We start from the raw sequence: 16,338 nt of genomic DNA, 5'->3' as shown, positions 1-16,338 counted from the left end.
AAGTCTGCTTGGTGCCCCAGCCCACCTGTATAAGGAGTCCCCACTCCGGGTAGTGTTTGGCCCTGCCTGACCATGTCCTTGCTCCCAGACCTAGGCTCTTGCCTTAGATATTGCAACCCAGCCTGTCTCAGCCCAGGCCTGTGACAATGGGTCCTAACTGCCCTGCCCATTGCCCATCGCTCCAGTGACTTATAGGGTCTGCTGCGTGGGGACATGGGGAGGCTGAGGCCGGCTTTGTGAAATCCCTGGTCCCTTGCAGGCCCACCTCCTCTCAACCCCACATACTTCTGCCTGCTTCCCCAAGAAATCTGAGGTCCTCTGGGTTCAGGGCCTGGGGGCCTATCTTTCCCCAGGTCCTGAACCCACAGTTCTAGTGGGGTCTCTGCAGGTCCATGGTGTGATAGCTCTGAGCTTCAACCTGGGAACAAGGCTTCTAAAGTCCTCTTGGCACTGTTGACATTTTGGGCTGGATAACTCTTGTGTGTGTGTGTGTGTGTGTGTGTGCGTGTGTGTGCGCGTGTGTGTGTGTAGGCTGTGCCATGCATTATACAATGTTAGGAGCATCCCTGGTTTCTATTCAGTAATTTCTACCACCACCTTCAGCCCTCTAGTGCAGCAGTTCTCAACCTGGGGGTCGAATGAGCCTTTCACAGGGGTCGCCTAAATACATCCTGCATATCAGATATTTACATTACGATTCATAACAGTAGCAAAATTACAGTTATGAAGTAGCAACGAAAGTAATTTTATGGTTGGGGGTCACCACAACATGAGGAACTGTATTAAAGTTTAGGAAGGTTGAGAACCACTGCTCTAGTGGGACAAACAAAAGTATCTCCAGACACGGTTCCGTGTCCCTGGAGGGAGCAACTGCCCCGGACTGAGAACCACTGCCCCAGAGTCAGTCAGTGGTGGGTTCACGCCTGGCTCAGCCACTGATGACCGAAACTTGTACAAGTTACCTGACTGTCTACGCCTCATTTTCTCCATTTTCACAACAGGGATCCTTACACCTGCCTCGCAGGTGGATGGGAGTGTCAAAGTGAGGTCACATGTGTGCAGAATTCAGCATGGCGCCTGGCACAGGGTAGGCACTGCATGAGAGCTTGCTGCTGTTGCTGGGTTCCTGATGCTGCACCTCTCAAACACTCCCCCTTCTCCCACCCCCCCAGCTCCACTGCCACTACTCTGCTTACCTCTGGGTCCCTGGCGGTCCTGCTGCAGACCACCCCCCAGCTAGGGGAGCAGTGAAACCAGGGAGCCCTTGGAGCCCTGCAGCTGTGGGGATCATAGTGGTTAATCATGATGACTATGGGGGCCTGGGGGGAGTCTGGGTTCTCCCCAAACCAACAGAAGCTTCCTTGAGCAGAGAATGGCCACAGTATGCAGGCCGGGCCTGGCGTGGTTAGCCTGTATATGTGGCCCAGAAACACGGTAGGCGCTGCAGGAAAGAGGGAGATGCTTCAGGAGCCACCACAGCAAACCAACTGGATTTAAACCCAGGAATAATTCCCAAGGCTGCTTGTTGGCCCAGGGAAGCTGAGGTTTGGGAGCTGCTGCTGAAGACACCTAGAGGCAAAGCAGGGCCTCCCCCTGCACCGTCCTCCCCCACCTCTCCTCTGCCTTCCCCTCCCCATGCTTAGTGAGCACCCACTAGGGACTGCTTTGTGAGAAGTGCTGCTGACTCACGTGCTAGACACAGCCTCAGCCCTTGAGACACCTGAGTTTAAGGACCGGAAAGGGGCTGGTGGGACTGAAGGCCTTGACACGCTGCAAGATGCAAGAAGCTCATGTCAGCTGCCCCCCACCCCAGCCGCCAGGAAGGCTGCAGTTCTAGTACTAGGTAGTGCGTCCCATTCCAGAGCCCTGGGTCCGTGCTAGCAGTCAGGGGAGCCGGGACCAGCACTGGGTTAGGAGGATGGTAGTCCTTGCGGAGGAGAGAGGGAATTACCCCTCAGGGGCTGTGGCTGGGCGGTGCGGCGGCCTCGGTGTCAGTGGAGGAGAAGCCAGCAGCTGCAGCCCTGCCGAGAGTTCTGGGGAGCTGGCTGCAGGGTTGCCATGGGCTGGCTGCCAGCGAACATGTGGCACATTGACTATCAGTGGCACAGAAAGGAGGCCCCCCTCCGGCTCCGCACAGTCCCCCGAGGGGAGAGCTAGAGCCAGGTGGGAGCCTGTGTTCCAGCCGCCAGGGCCCAAGGGATTCCACGGTGGCAGGGAGTCCAACTGTCCCCTGGGGCCTTGGTTCTTCCTGTGGCGGGTGTAACCCAGGCTCAAACCTCCTGGAGGTTCTGGTCACTTAGAGCTCATTTCTCTCCTGCAAATGCTGAAGGCAGCGATCACAGTCCCGTTAGGGGCTGAATTATGTTCCCCACAAAGTCATTTGTTGGGGTCCTAACCCACAGCACCTCAGACTGTGATCTTATCTGGAGACATGGCATTTACAGAGGTCATCGAGTTCAGATGGCCATTAGGTCGATTCTAATCCAATGTGACCGCGTCGTTAAGAAATAGGGGACATTTGGACACAGAGGCTGACACACACAGAGGGAAGATGATGTGAGGAGACAGAGGAGAAGATGGCCATCTGCAGGCCTTCCCCACAGGTCCTTCCTCACAGCCCCCAGGACGGACCACCCCTGCTGACATCTTGATCTCAGGCTTCCAACTGCTAGACTGTGAGAAAATGCATTTCAGTTGTTTCCGGCCTGGTCTGTGGTACTTCGTGGCAGCCCTAGGTACTAATTACTAGTCCACCCCGACACGGCTCTTCACGATCCCTACAGTGGTCTGCATGTGACCTGCTGGCCAGTCCGTGGGCCATCCATTCTGCTCCCATATCCTAAGCACAGCCCCTACAGCGGTTCTCAACCTGTGGGTCGCGACCCCTTTGGGGGTCAAACGACCCTTTCACAGGGGTCGCCGAAGACCATCCTGCATATCAGATATTTACATTACGATTCATAACAGTAGCAACATTACAGTTATGAAGTAGAAACGAAAATAATTTTATGGTTGGGTCACAACATGAGGAACTGTATTTAAAGGCCCAGAAGGTTGAGAACCACTGCCCTAGAACAATGTGTTCCACAAGCACAACACAGGGCAGAGCCTGGCCCAGAAGGCCTGAGTCTGAGTGTTCACCCCACGGCCTATGGACAAGAAGACAGCAGTGTGAAATCATGTCAACCGGTCTGACCCTCATTCCCTTCATTTCTAAAATGGGCATACCATCGTCTCATTGGGTTACTGTCAATAGCAAAACAGTAATGAGAGGACATGTGAAAATTTGCTTTAAGTCACAGAGGGCTGAATAAAGTACCACTGTTAATGAATCACTCCTTGGTAACCACCCTTCCCACTCTGGCCTTGTATTGAACTCACTGTCAATTAAACCTCAATTCGCTTCCTACTCCAATTGTGCCAAAGCATGTCTCCCCATCCCATTCTTGTAATGTTGCCTTTGTGGACTCAAGAACAGACACATAGTTATTCCTGTTCATATTCATCTTGTAAGCCTTAGCCCATTGTTCTGGCTTGAGAGCTTTTGAATCTCAGTTCCATTATCCAATATATTTACTGTCCTTTCCAGCTGTGCCTCATTCATAAACCCAGTGAGCATAACCTCTCTTCATCCGGGTCTTTGCTGAAGATATTGAAAGAGGACAGGCACCAGGACAAAACCCTCTCTCCAGACAATCTACCCCCTTGGGCTGTCTTCACCTGGCAGTAAATTTACTCCATCACAGGAATATCCAGTCCCATGATGGAGTGTCATGTGGTAGTTAAAAATCAGCCAGTGCCCTAGCCGGTTTGGCTCAGTGGATAGAGCGTCGGCCTGCAGATAGAAGGGTCTTGGGTTTGACTGCGGTCAAGGGGTTGCAGGCTCCTCCCTGGCCTGGGCCCTGGCCGGAGCTCATGCTGGAGGCAACCAATCGATGTGTTTCTCTCACATCGATATTTTTCTCTTTCTTTCCTTTCCCTCTCTCTTCACTCTCTCTAAAAATCAGTGGAAAAATATCCTCAGGTGAGGATAAATAAATAAATAATAAAATACAATCAGCCACAGTAGGAGTATTTACACCATAGGAATTGGCAAACAATACAGATCAGAGCTCAGCTCCCCCTTCCCAGCCTGTGAAGAGCCAGTTGTTGGGTATTTAAACACACACCACTGCACCCAGCCCATGTTTATGTGCCAAACTCAAAATATTGGGGAAGACTTTGTCAAAGTCTTTGTCAAATACTTTGGATATATGTCCAAATTAACATATATATCTTAATGAAGCTTAATAGCCTATAAAACAATTCAATATTCATTATATAATCTGGTTCTTTCAACATCCCAGGAAGTGAAAGGGCAGGATATTACTATACCCTTTTTAAAAATGAGGGGCACAAGGTTAATAATTGACAGAGCCAGACAGCGAACTAGTGTGGAAGGTGGGGCCACTGCCCCAGGTTTAAACATAGACAAGTTGAGAGGGGGGTTCCACAGCAGTCCCCACCCTTCCCATCAGCAGCATACCATTGAGGATTAATGAGCAATGCTTCTCAAAATGGGATCCCTGACTGATACTTGGGAAGGGGTCTTCACATTTTGACAAAGTTCTTCACATTTTGTTTATAACTCATTGATGACAAGAGACTACCTAAAGTGACAGCAACTCTTAATGCAATGTTTCTCAAACTGAGGCCCTCAAGTTCTCGGGGTGAGAAACGTCCTGAGCCTGAGGGATAAAAGAGATGACAGGGGTAAGGAAAGTTCAAGATGGATGTTACCAATTGGGCAAGGCAGACAGCTTTCGCTTAGCCCACACTGTGTCTTACGCACTCTTAGAAACCTTAAAAATTGGCAGATTTCACATAAAGAACCAGATTTCCAGTCTCTTAAGAAATGGGAAATCTGGCAATAAGCCCACCAAGACCTTGGACAGTCAGGTGGAGGTTAGAAGGGGGTGCCCCTTTTTGAACGGGCAAGAGCTCTCTAATCCACTCCTCCTCCTAATTCCCTATTTTAGGGACCACAAACTCTAATGCCCCTAGGGGCTCAGCAATTAATGTAAATAAGTGGTCTGGGCTTTGAGCACCAGAACAATTAGCCTTTGACCTTAGGTCTCTGCTGGAGGTAGAGGGCCTGGCTGTTCCCTGTGGTCTGGGCCACACACACCTCCGAGAGCCAGATGTGGTCCAGAGACCCCACCTGGGACTCTTGCCCCGACCATTCAGAGGCTACTTAACCTCTCTGTGCCTCAGTTTCTCATCTTAAAAGTGATGAAGATAATAATGGCATTTACCTGATAGTGTTGTGGTAAGGATAAGTGTTAAGCCATGAAAAATTCTAAAAACAGTTCTTGAATTTGCCATGAGTCCTCCATCAGCACTGGCTGCTATTATTCTGACTGCACATGCTTTGCTCTGTTCCCTCCTGCAGGTGGTGCTTTAAGCCTCAGGTGCTGCTGAGGAAGTGCGGGGTGGGCAATGGGGGAGGGGCAGTTGTGGGGTGAGGGGGTTCTTGACAGATAGAGCTATCATCTACTGAACAGGCAAATTTTTGAAGGGTTTCAAAGACAGAGTTGTAACATGAAGGGAGAGGCCAGGGTGAGATAGGATAAGAGGCGGTAAAATAGGGGCTCAGAGGGTAAACTGAGGCACAAAAATAAAAGCAAAATGATGCTTCCTGATGGGTGGGGGAAGTCAGATTTGTGACAAAACCAGGTCTCAGCTTCTACCCAAAGGGACCTCCCCCCTCCTCCTGCCTCAAAGCGACCCACCTGCGGCCCTGCTGCTGATTCAGCTGCTGAAACTCAGTCAGATGTGTCCACAGCCCCAGAGAGCTGGGGGACCACAGGGCTCTCTCCTGGAGCCCCACACCGGTTCACTCCCCCCCCCGCCCCCCCTCCCCCCGCTTCCAACTGAAAACTCTATTAGAGGAAAGAAGTTAGGCCTCTCAAATATGCAGGTTACATCAGGCCGATGGAGAGCTGCTGGCTGGGAAGATGACTGCACAGGTATGGGACAAGGAGAAGGCACATCTTGGCTGGTGGGAGGAAGCCCCAGGGGCTCCTCACTGACCCCGGGCCTTTATGAGCCAATGGTGGGTGTGGCCTGGAACTAAGGGAGACCCTGGTCACTGCTAGAAAGTCATGCTCTGGGGCAGGGGTCCTCAAACTTTTTAAACAGGGGGCCAGCTCACTGTCCCTCAGACGGTTGGAGGGCCGGACTATAGTTTTTAAAAAAAACTATGAACAAATTCCTATGCACACTGCACATATCTTATTTTGAAGTAAAAAAACAAAACAAGAACAAATACAATATTTGTATATGCATGTGGCCCGCGGGCCATAGTTTGAGGACTCCTGCTCTGGGGTCTACAGATGACACCTGGAGCCGGAGCAGCCCTAGAAGGACATTTAACCATTTAACCCATGCACTGACATTCACCACACATGAGGCCTTGGGTGGAGTGCCTGTTACTCAGCATCCACTGCATCCTTATGGAAGGGGCATTAAGTCCCACTTTACAGATGAAAGACCAGGCCTGAGTAAATACAAAGGCTGACACCACTAGGCACCCTCGCCCCCTCTGGCTGTCTCTCCCCAGTGGGCACCAAGGTCATGAACCGCCTGCACATGCCCCCAGGTAGGAACATTTGAAGAAGCCAGAACTGGATGTTCCCGAGAGCAGGTGCAGAGTGTGTGACGACTGTCTCCAAGTGTCTGGGGGCGGACAAATGTCGTGGAAGCAGAAATATTCTCCAAAGGGCAAGACCAAGGTCACCACAAGAACAACTGAGGAAGGACTAAGCTTTGGAACATGGTGAACAGGTCCTGTTGGGGAGGGGCTGCCGGGTGGGGGCCAAGAGCAGCTGGATGGAGCTGCTCAGGTGTTGGCAGGTCAAGGTGGGCAGGTAAGAAAGGCCCACTCCTGGGTCATGGGGGTGTAGAGAGGGCATGGCCAACAGTAAAAGGGATGGCAGGCTCATCTTAGGATCAGCTGTCAGGGCCACCTCCTTTCTTCTCTGACTGCCTCATTTATTCACTCGCTCATTCAAGAAATATTTTTGTGTGCTATGCTGAACAAGACAGATGCATGCAGTCTGTGCCTTTAAGGGGCTCTACAATGAAATATTTAAATTTCTGGTACATAAGAAGGTGGGGAGTGAAAAAGTGTCCCCGGAAGGAGTGGCATTTAAGTCTAGCCTTGAAGAATGAGCATACTTAGGCAGGTGAAGGGAGCTGAAAGAGTATTGCTGGCAAAGGGAATAGCATGTGTGAAGGCCGTGAGCGAGGGCAGTTATTTGAAGGCCATGAGGACAGGGAAGACGGGCCAGGTCGTGTTTCAGGAAGCCCCCTGTGAATGCCCTGGTGGGTTGGGGCTTGGGGAAGGGGGCCAGACTAAGTGTGGGGCACCAATTAGGTGGCTACCTCAGTGATCTGGGCAGAAGACAGCAGCAGATGGACCAGGATGGTGACCTGAGAAGTAAGCCGATGGAATTGAGATGTGTCTAGGAAATAAAAATCAAATAAAAGAATGAGGTGATAGGAGAGAGGAATCAAGATGGCGACATAGGTAAACGCTGGTACTTGCTGCCTCCCACAACCACATCAAAATTACAATGAAAGTACAAAACAACCATCATTCAAAACTACCTGAAAGCTGGCTGAATGGAAGTCCTACAATTAGAGAAGTAAAAAAGAAAGCACATTGAGACTGGTAGGAGGAGTGGAAGCGCAGAACAGGCTGGTCAGACACCCACATGTGCCATTTCTTTAATTGCAAGGGATATATTGGCTGCAGAGGCACCCCCTGTGAGGAGTAAGGGGTCCCAGCCCCACATCTGGCCCCCAGCCCAGGGTTCCAGAGCTGGTAAGAGAAGTCCCTGTAACTCCAGGCTGTAAAAACCAGCAGGGATTGTGGTTGAGTGACACGGAGGCTGCTGGAGACCCAGAGAGCTCCTTTTAAAAGGCCAGAGCACGAACTTACTCAGACTCTATCCCTCTGAGCTCCAGAGCCAGATGGCTTTGGGGGACACAGGGACATACAGGGAGGAGTGTTTGTCATAGTGGCAGGAAATCAGGGATGGATTTCTCCCAGACAAGGGGTGCTTGCAGGCAGGTGTCATTGTTCTAGTGCTAGGACCTCCTCTCCCGCTTTACCCCTCTCTGAGCCCCTTCTCTCCCCCTCCCTCCCAGGTCGCAGAGCTGACTGGCAGCCATATCTGAGTTTCCATCAGCCTGGCTCACACTTTTTGCTCCCCACTGGTGATTCCCTGAAACCCTGCCCCATCCAATTTTCAGCCCCACCCAAGCTGTTTGCTGTAGCTTTTCCATATGAAGAGCCTGTCCTGGCTCAGGCTTCAAACTTTGCTAAAATCTCTCAAACAAGCAGCAGCTGGTGTCAGTGTGCCCCAAACCTATCAATAAAGGGCCGAATACCCAGCACTAGCACAAGCCTGCCTTGCTTCACAGCTTGGCCTTGCCTGGGCACTTCATAAGCCCAATACAAGTAGCAGCCATCTACAGACCTCTCTGTAGCTCCTGCCAGGTGGCCCAGGCAGTGTCTGACTTTGAACCTCCCAGAAGGCCCCAGAGCCAGTGTACCTGATGGATAGCTTCAGACCATACCAGATTATAACTCTACACATCCACAAGCAACACACTCAAGAGGCAGACTCAGTAAGCACCAAAGCCTTACTAAAGCAAGTCCTGCTCCATAGGGGTGTCTCCTGCACAGCTGCTCTTCCACTGCAGCTGGTTCTCACAGCCAGTTTGGCCTAGAGGTCAATTCCTCCCAGTGACGCCAACAGCAATCAAGGTTCAAGTACAAGACTATGCACACAGCCCACATAGGGGCACACCTACAGTTCCCAGCCCAGGTGACTGGGGAGGCTGAGCCACTGGGCTCTACAGGACACCTACTACACAAGGGCACTCTACTAGTTCCAGAAGACATAGTAGCTCTACCTACTACATAAAACAAACACAGTGAAGCAGCCAAAATGCAGAGATAAAGAAACATGTCACAAATGGAAGCAAGCAAACTACTGGATACAGAGTTCAAAACCATGGTTATATGGTTAATCAAGAATCTTAATGAGAACTTCAAGGGACTTAGTGAGACTTTCAAGGGTCTTAGTAAGAATTTCAAAAGACATGAAAAGGACCAGTCAGAAATTAAGCATATACTAACTGAAATAAAGAATAATTTACAGGGATTCAACAGTTGAGTAGAGGATTCTGAGAATCAAATCAATGATTTGGAATATGAGGAAGGAAAAACCACCCAATCAGAAGTGCAAAAAGAAGAAGAAAAATTTAAAAATATGTAGATAGTATAAGGAGCCTCTGGGACAACTTGAAGAGTACCAACATTCACATCGTGGGGGTGGCAGAAGATGAAGAGAGAGAGCAAGATATTGAAAACCTATTTGAAGCAATAATGACAGAAAACTTCCCCTATCTGGTGAAAGAAATAGACTTACAAGTTCACGAAGTGCAGAGAGTCCCAAACAAGAGGAACTCAAAGAGGACTACACCAAGACACATCATAATTAAAATGCTAAGGGTTAAAGACAGAAAGAGAATCTTAAAAGCAACAAGAGAAAAGCAGTTAGTTACTTACAAGGGAGCACCCATACAGCTGTCAGCTGATTTCTGAACAGAAACTTTGCAGGCCAGAAGGGAGTGGCAAGAAATATTCAAGGTGATGAGTAGCAAGGACCTACAACCAAGATTACTCTAGCCAGCAAAGCTCTCATTTAGAATTGAAGGTCAGATAAAGAGCTTTACAGACAAAAAAAACCTAAAGAAGTTCATCACCACCAAGCCAGTATTCCATGAAATGTTGAAGGATATTCTTTAAGAAAAGGAAGAAGAAGGAGAAAAATATGAACATTAAAATGGCACTAAATACATATCTATCAACAACGGAATCTAAAAATCAAAATAAACAAACAAGGAATCGAATGAGCAAAATAAACTGGTGAATAAAATAGAATCAGAGGCATGGAAACATGGAACAGAATGATGAATCTCAAAGGGAAGAGGGGGTGGAGGTGGGAAGAGATTAGCCAAAGATCTTGCATATATGCATTACCTATGGACACAGACAATAGGATGATGAAGGCCTGCAGTGAGGCAGGAACTTGGTGGAGGGGGGCAATTGGGGGAATAGGGGGACATCTATAATACCCTCCACAATAAAGATATTTTTAAAAAAATAAATGCATTTTTTAAAAAAGAATGAGGTGATTGTTCTTATGCAGAAAAAAGGAAGGGGTGGGATCAAAGGTTACTCCCAGGTCAGCAATGTGGCCGGCCCCACCCCCACTGGAGAGGCAACCCTGGCCTCTTGTGTTCATGTGTTCACAGAAAGCTTCTCCTCTATTCCTCTGAAGAGAAGATTCCTCGCCCAGTCTCTCCACCCTCTTCTCTTGGGTGGGGCGCTGTCTGATGAAGTGGTGAGAGTCTGACACCTGCTGGACACGTTCCTCTCCTGGGCAGGGCGGGCGCGGCGGGGGGCGGGGGGTGGGGAGTGAATATAGGCCGTCCCTGCCTTTCCCTTGAAGCCTGCCCATCTCCTCTTGTTCCCATGCCCCAGTGAGCACACAGGTCTGCATCTGGGCCTCGGGTTCAAGGCCCTCTTCAGTCCAGCTTTCCCGCAATAACATTGATAATCCCTGCAGCCGTGCCCTTTCCGAGTGGGTTCAGGACCTGGTGGGTAAGGCAGGTGGTGGGGCCCGCTCTCCACCCAAACTCACCGTTGGGCACACATGCTGGGAGGGTCTCTATTCTCCTAGGAGGATGCTACCCTTACCCCAGGAATGTGACTACATGATTCCTGGTTGGAACCGAGCCCTCCTGCCTGATATTTATCGGAAACACTGTTGTAAATATTAACCGAGAGGATTTCCTGACGGCAGGCAATGCATTCCTCTGGTTTTTCTAAATGTTATCGTTGGATTGAGCACAATCAGCAATATTTCTCTGGCTGCCCAGCTTGTGTTAGTCCTTGCCTTAGCCCAGGAAATTCAGGGTGTTGTTAAGGACATCACTTAAATTTGTCACCCAGTGTCCCCCTTATGTCATCATACAGGAGAGACTTCTTGGGGTGCCAGGGCCAGAAATCACAGTGTTTCTGAACAAATGGTTTGCTTTTTGTCATAAGGGCAGCGTGACCCACATGAGTGCTCATGTTCCGCACGTGGGAGGGTCCCAGGGCCTCTCGGTTTGCATGTTGTGCACTAACCCTTTCTTGGCCATACATTTCCTTCCTGTACTACCTCCCTCCAACTCTTCTGGAATGAGGTGGGCATCCTCTCGTCCCCCGTTCTCTCCCTCCCTTCAGGCCCAGAGTGCTCTGCAGTCTGGAGAGACGGTTGACATGGAGTGATCCAAGTTCGTAAATTCCAGTCAAGGCACCAGGGGGACGTGCGCATAAGACCAACTCAAATTTCCTGCAGGTTTGGGTCACAGAGAAATCAGGTTCACAGCTTGGGAAGCAAATCAAGAGCCAGCCTGAGGGCAACTGCTCTCCCATTGGGTCCCTTATGGTCACCGAGGGTCTGCACACGCCTTGCTTTGGGGGACACGGCCCCACAAAGTGTCCCTTAGCTGAGTGCCCACCAGACGCAGGCTGACCCCACTGGTGCAGCAACTGAAGAGAGTTCAGAATCCACCAAACCCAGGGCCATTCAGCCTCCTCCTGGCAACACCTTCACCTTCACCCATTACCTCTGCCATTTAACAGCTCACTGACAGGGAGCTCTCACCTGCCATCGCACTGTGAAGCGCTGGGGCGGGGCGGGGTGATAGTCCAGCTCTGGACGCCTGGTCTAGACCCGAGCTAGCTCAGAGCTTGTCAGCATCCAAGTGAGAGCACGTGCCCACACTGCCAGGCGTCCAAGCCAGCTCCACACCCACCACTGTACACACTGAATGAAGGCCACTTTAGGCTAATGTGACTCTGAAATAAACTGCCAGAAACTTCCTCTAGCACCTGACTCCTCACCACCTTCAGCACATGGGGAGGTTGGGGCTCCTGACTCCCCAGGAATCCCAGATAAGCCTTAGATCCACCTTGTGACTGGGGCCACTTGGGGACCAGGTGTCACCAGGATGTACTCACTGTCCCAGGGCCTCCCAGTCTTCTCAAGCCTCCCCTCCCCCACTGCCCATCCTCACAGCCTGAGGCACCTGCCGACTGCTGCTGGGAGCCCCTCAGGGCTTAGCTCAGTGCACCCCAAACCGGTGGAAATGTACGAGGCCTGACCATTTGGGGACCTGACTCTGGCGTATCTCCCAGGGACCTCAGCTGCCTCCCACCGGCCTCCCCACCCCCACGGGACCTGGCCTCTGCCCTCAGACACCCCAGAACTTAAGAGCACCCAGGAAGAACGTGTGTGGGACACTAGCTCATAACTTTCCTCCAGGATTCCGCATTAAAACCGACCCGCAAGCTGAGGAATAGGTCCCCACTTCCCCTCAGACGGTGCTTAGGTTTGGGGCAGTGGATGGGACCTCTGTTTGGGGCCTTGACTGTCCTGCCCCTCACTGCACATATTCCAGGGTGACAGCGGCGGATGTCGGAGCTCCCCGCCACCCTGCTGCTCCATCCTCTGGGCCTGCCAGCCGCCAGCGCTCACATCTTCCAGCCACAGGGGAGGGGGTGGAGGGGACGGGGCTGCCCCTGCCTCAGAGCAGCCACACCAGGACGCTGAGTCCTCAGCAGCTTCTGAGGAAGGAGAAGCTGAGAAAGCCACTCTCATCCAGCTCACCCTTGACCCTGGCACCAGCTGACCCGCCTCCTCTTCTCCAAAAGGCTGCCTCAAATGGCCCATCCAGGGCTTCCCCCGTGTCCCTCCCAGGGCCCTGTGGCACTTCCTGCGGGATGGCCTGTCCGCTCCTCCTGCTGGGACTGGGTCTCACAGGCTGTTGCCAGGTGACCCCACCAGTGAGGCAGCCAGAGAGGCAGGTGGGGCTGGGCAGGCGGAGCCCAGACCAGACCGCAGGCTTCAGACCAGCGCAAGCCCCTCCCCAAGATGAACGCGCCCTCCGCCAGGTGGCCTTTCCATGCGGTGCCTCAGTGTGTCCTTCTGGGCCAGGGGGGCTGATGTGGGACTAGCCAGGCCGTCCTCCTCTCCCTCTGCCAGGAGGAGGCCCAGGAGGGTCCAGCCCACATCAGTGGGCCCCGCGGAGCGCCTCTGAGCCTCTGAGCCGCAGGCCTGCCTAGGGGCAGCACAGGGCTAACTCCCCCAAGGCCCTGCGACAGGCTGCTACCTCCCCCTCCTGCTAAGAACAAACCCTCCAGCCCTGCAGGCTTTGGCACGTCTGCCACAGCGTGTTTGGGGGTAGGTTTCTGGAGGCCACCTTGTGCCAGGGGTCAGCAGGTTCCTCCCAGCAGGGGGAGCACGTGCGTGCACATGGGGGTGTGTTCACACATGGGGGAGAGGAGAGATGTGTGTCGGGGTGTCTGTTGGTGGGAAGGAAGTGGAACAAGCCATAGACACAGACCCTTTTCACCTGAACCAAAAACACGGCTTCAGGCTTGCTTGTCCCTGGCTCAGCTGGCTCCGAGAGGCAGGACCCAGGGACAGGAGGGGGGAAGGTGGAGGGTGTGCTGGCGGGGCCTGGGCCGAGGCTCCAGCTGTGCGAGGGCTGAGAAGAGGCACCGCCATGGGCCTGGCTGGGGCAGAAGTGCCAAGAGGGGGCCAGACGCCAGCAACTCTCAGTTGGGCCCCAGGGTTCCTGCTCCCAGGCTGGGGGGAGGCAGCGCCTACCTGTACCACGGTGGGTGGGTGCTGAAGGCCTGGAGTCATGGGTGGCAGGGTGCTGCAGCAGGGCACTCATCCGGTGCCCCCTCGGGGTGCGGGCCCAGAGCCCACCTCGCCTGCAGCTCCAAGCGCCATTCTGAGGAGGATCTGAAAGGAGAGGGCAGTGGGAGGGCCGGCAGACCTCGAGCCCCAGGCAGATTCAAGGGCCCCAGGAGGCTGGGGAAGAAGACAGTTGAGGGGCCACCATGGACCAGCCCCTGACAGGGAGTGACCAGGACTGAGGTGGTGGCGAGGGCCCAGGCTGGTGGCACGAGGAAGAGCGTGGGATGGGGCAGGGTGCGCAGGAAGCCGTCAGACACTGGCTCCCGAGGACAGAGCCGGGACAGAGCTGAGAACCCAGGCAGGCCCAGGTCCCTACAGGGGCGAAGCTCTGGGGACCTGGCAACAGGTGGGCAGAGAGCTGGGCACTGGAGGTGAGGGTGTGACCGGCAGGCCAGGATGGGAACTGGGTGGCTTCTGGTCAGCCTAGGCCTCGCGAGGGAACTGTAGGAGCGGCAGGCAGGTAGTGGCAGCCATCCCCTCCGCTGTGCAGGGCCTCCCTGGATTCGCCCTGTGGGCCCTGGGCTTCAGGGTGGCCAGTGCTGAGTTCCCCAGGCAGGGCATGGGGATTGAGGGGAGGGTGGTGCTGTAGATCGGGGGCGGGAGTGGAGGGCTTGAGAGTGGCTCAGGTCATGTGCAGGGGCTGGTGGCCAGGGGGTGACTCTGGGAAGGGTGAGGAGGAAGACAAGGCCATGGAGAGGAAGAGGCCAACAGGGGAGAGATTACCAGCCCAGGACTGGGGGAGGTGCCCTGCAGGAAGGTGGGAGAGAGAGAAACACCTGAATAGGAGAGAGGTATACAGCCAAGTAGAGACAGGGGAGGTGCCAGGCAGGGGGGAGGAGGGGAGGGACCAGGCAGGATGTGAGGAGGGAAGATGCCAGGCAGGAGGGAGGAGGGAAGATGCCAGGCAGGGGGGAGGGAAGATGCCAGGCAGGGGGGAGGAGGGGAGGTACTAGGCAGAATGGGAGGAGGGAAGGTGCCAGGCGGGATGGGAGGTGCCAGGGAAGGGGGAGGGGGGAAGGTGCCAGGCAGGGAGAAGGAGGGAAGGTGCCAGGCTAGATGGGAGGAGAGAAGATGCCAGGCAGGGGGAGGAGGGAAGGTGCCAGGCAGGGAGAAGGAGGGAAGGTGCCAGGCTAGATGGGAGGTGGGAAGACGCCAGGCAGGGAGGAGGAGGGGAGGTGCCAGGCAGGGGTGTAGGGCAGAGGGCAAGGATGCCAGGCAAGAGTTGAATGGGAAAGTGCTAGGCAGAGGGGAGGTGACAGGTGACGAGGAGGAGTAGGTGCAAGACAATCGTGCAGGAGGGAAGGTGCCAGACTGGAGGGAGGAGATTATGGTACCAGGCAGGAGGGCGCCAGGCAAAGGGAAGGAGGGGAAATGCGGGGGGCGGGGGGGATGGAAAGGTACCAGGTAGGGAAGGAGGGATGAGGAGGGGAGCCTTCGAGAGGCAGGCCGCGGGTGAACTTGGCAGTCATGAAGAGCGCGAGACAGGGGACAAGGAGGCGAAGTGCCAGCCAGGGGCAGGAAGAAGATCCGAGTGAGGGAGGTATCCGAAAGGGAGGAGCATCTCAGCGGGAGAGGGATGCCAGTAAGGGGAAGGTGCCAGGCAAGGGATGAGCCGGAGATCCAGCGGGGGGAAGAGGATTCCAACCCCGAGAAGGGATCCAAGCAGGCGGAGGAGAGGGAAACCAGGCAGGGGGGAGGAGGGATTCCAGGCAGGAGAAGAGGGTGATTCCAACAGAAGCAAGGCGGGTACTTCCAAGCAAGGAAAGGCGGGGGCGGGGGCGCAGCGCGGCCTGGCGGCGTCTCCGTCTCCGTCTCCCAAAGGCCTGGAGGGCGAGCGGCACGGGTCGCTCACCTGCTCCCCCGGGACGGCCGGGAGCACGGCCGCCCGCTCCCGCTCAGCGATCGGCTTGGCCGGCGCCTGCGCCGCTGCAGCCCCGAGAGGGGGAGGCGCAGGGAGCGTCTGCAAAGAGCGAGGAGCTGAATACTGACTTAGGGATCGGAGCAGGCGCCGTTGCCCCAGCGAACCGACCGTGCGGTCCCCATGCCGCGCCGCGCCCTGGCCCGCGCACAAACGCGCCCTAGGTCTGTAGGTGCGCTTCGCGCCCACAGATGCACACAGGCCGTCAGGGCATTCTGTGTGACCCGAGACATGACGCTCTTCAGGACCACACACACGCACACACGCACACCTTGGCGGGGAGAGGCGGGGGGGGGGGGGGGGCCTTAGGTTCCAGGCCAGGTTCAGGGTCAGGCTCTGACTGATGCCCCGCCCCGCTCCCCAATCTTTATGAGCTCGCCCGCCCGCGCCTGGTCTAATCCATGTCCCCGTCTCCTTTCCTCATGTTTCCGCAAGCACCCTGACAGCCAAGAGGGGTCCTTTCTGGGCATCCAGCCAGGCAGCGGGTTCTGATCACTCCGTGACTACTCTGGTGCCTCACGTCAATGGAATCATAGTATTTGTTCT

The 16,338-nt window shown here is 54.2% G+C and overlaps 1 protein-coding gene across 1 annotated transcript in view; it reads right to left on the bottom strand.

Moving 5' to 3' along the window:
* Nucleotides 1-15,787, bottom strand: part of SMARCD3 (SWI/SNF related, matrix associated, actin dependent regulator of chromatin, subfamily d, member 3) — a 37,525-nt gene extending 21,738 nt beyond the window's left edge. The window contains exons 1-2 of the mRNA XM_006100997.3: nt 15,727-15,787; nt 13,779-13,919 (exon numbers count right to left, since the gene is read on the bottom strand). Coding sequence (XP_006101059.1) covers nt 13,779-13,817 — 39 coding nt within the window. The 5' untranslated portion in view covers nt 13,818-13,919; nt 15,727-15,787. The remainder of the gene's footprint in view (nt 1-13,778; nt 13,920-15,726) is intronic.
* Nucleotides 15,788-16,338: the final 551 nt, after the last annotated feature.

Source organism: Myotis lucifugus, unplaced genomic scaffold (genome assembly GCF_000147115.1).
Source record: "Myotis lucifugus unplaced genomic scaffold, Myoluc2.0 scaffold_336, whole genome shotgun sequence".
NCBI lineage: Eukaryota > Metazoa > Chordata > Mammalia > Chiroptera > Vespertilionidae > Myotis > Myotis lucifugus.
This window is presented reverse-complemented; position numbering and strand designations above follow the sequence as displayed.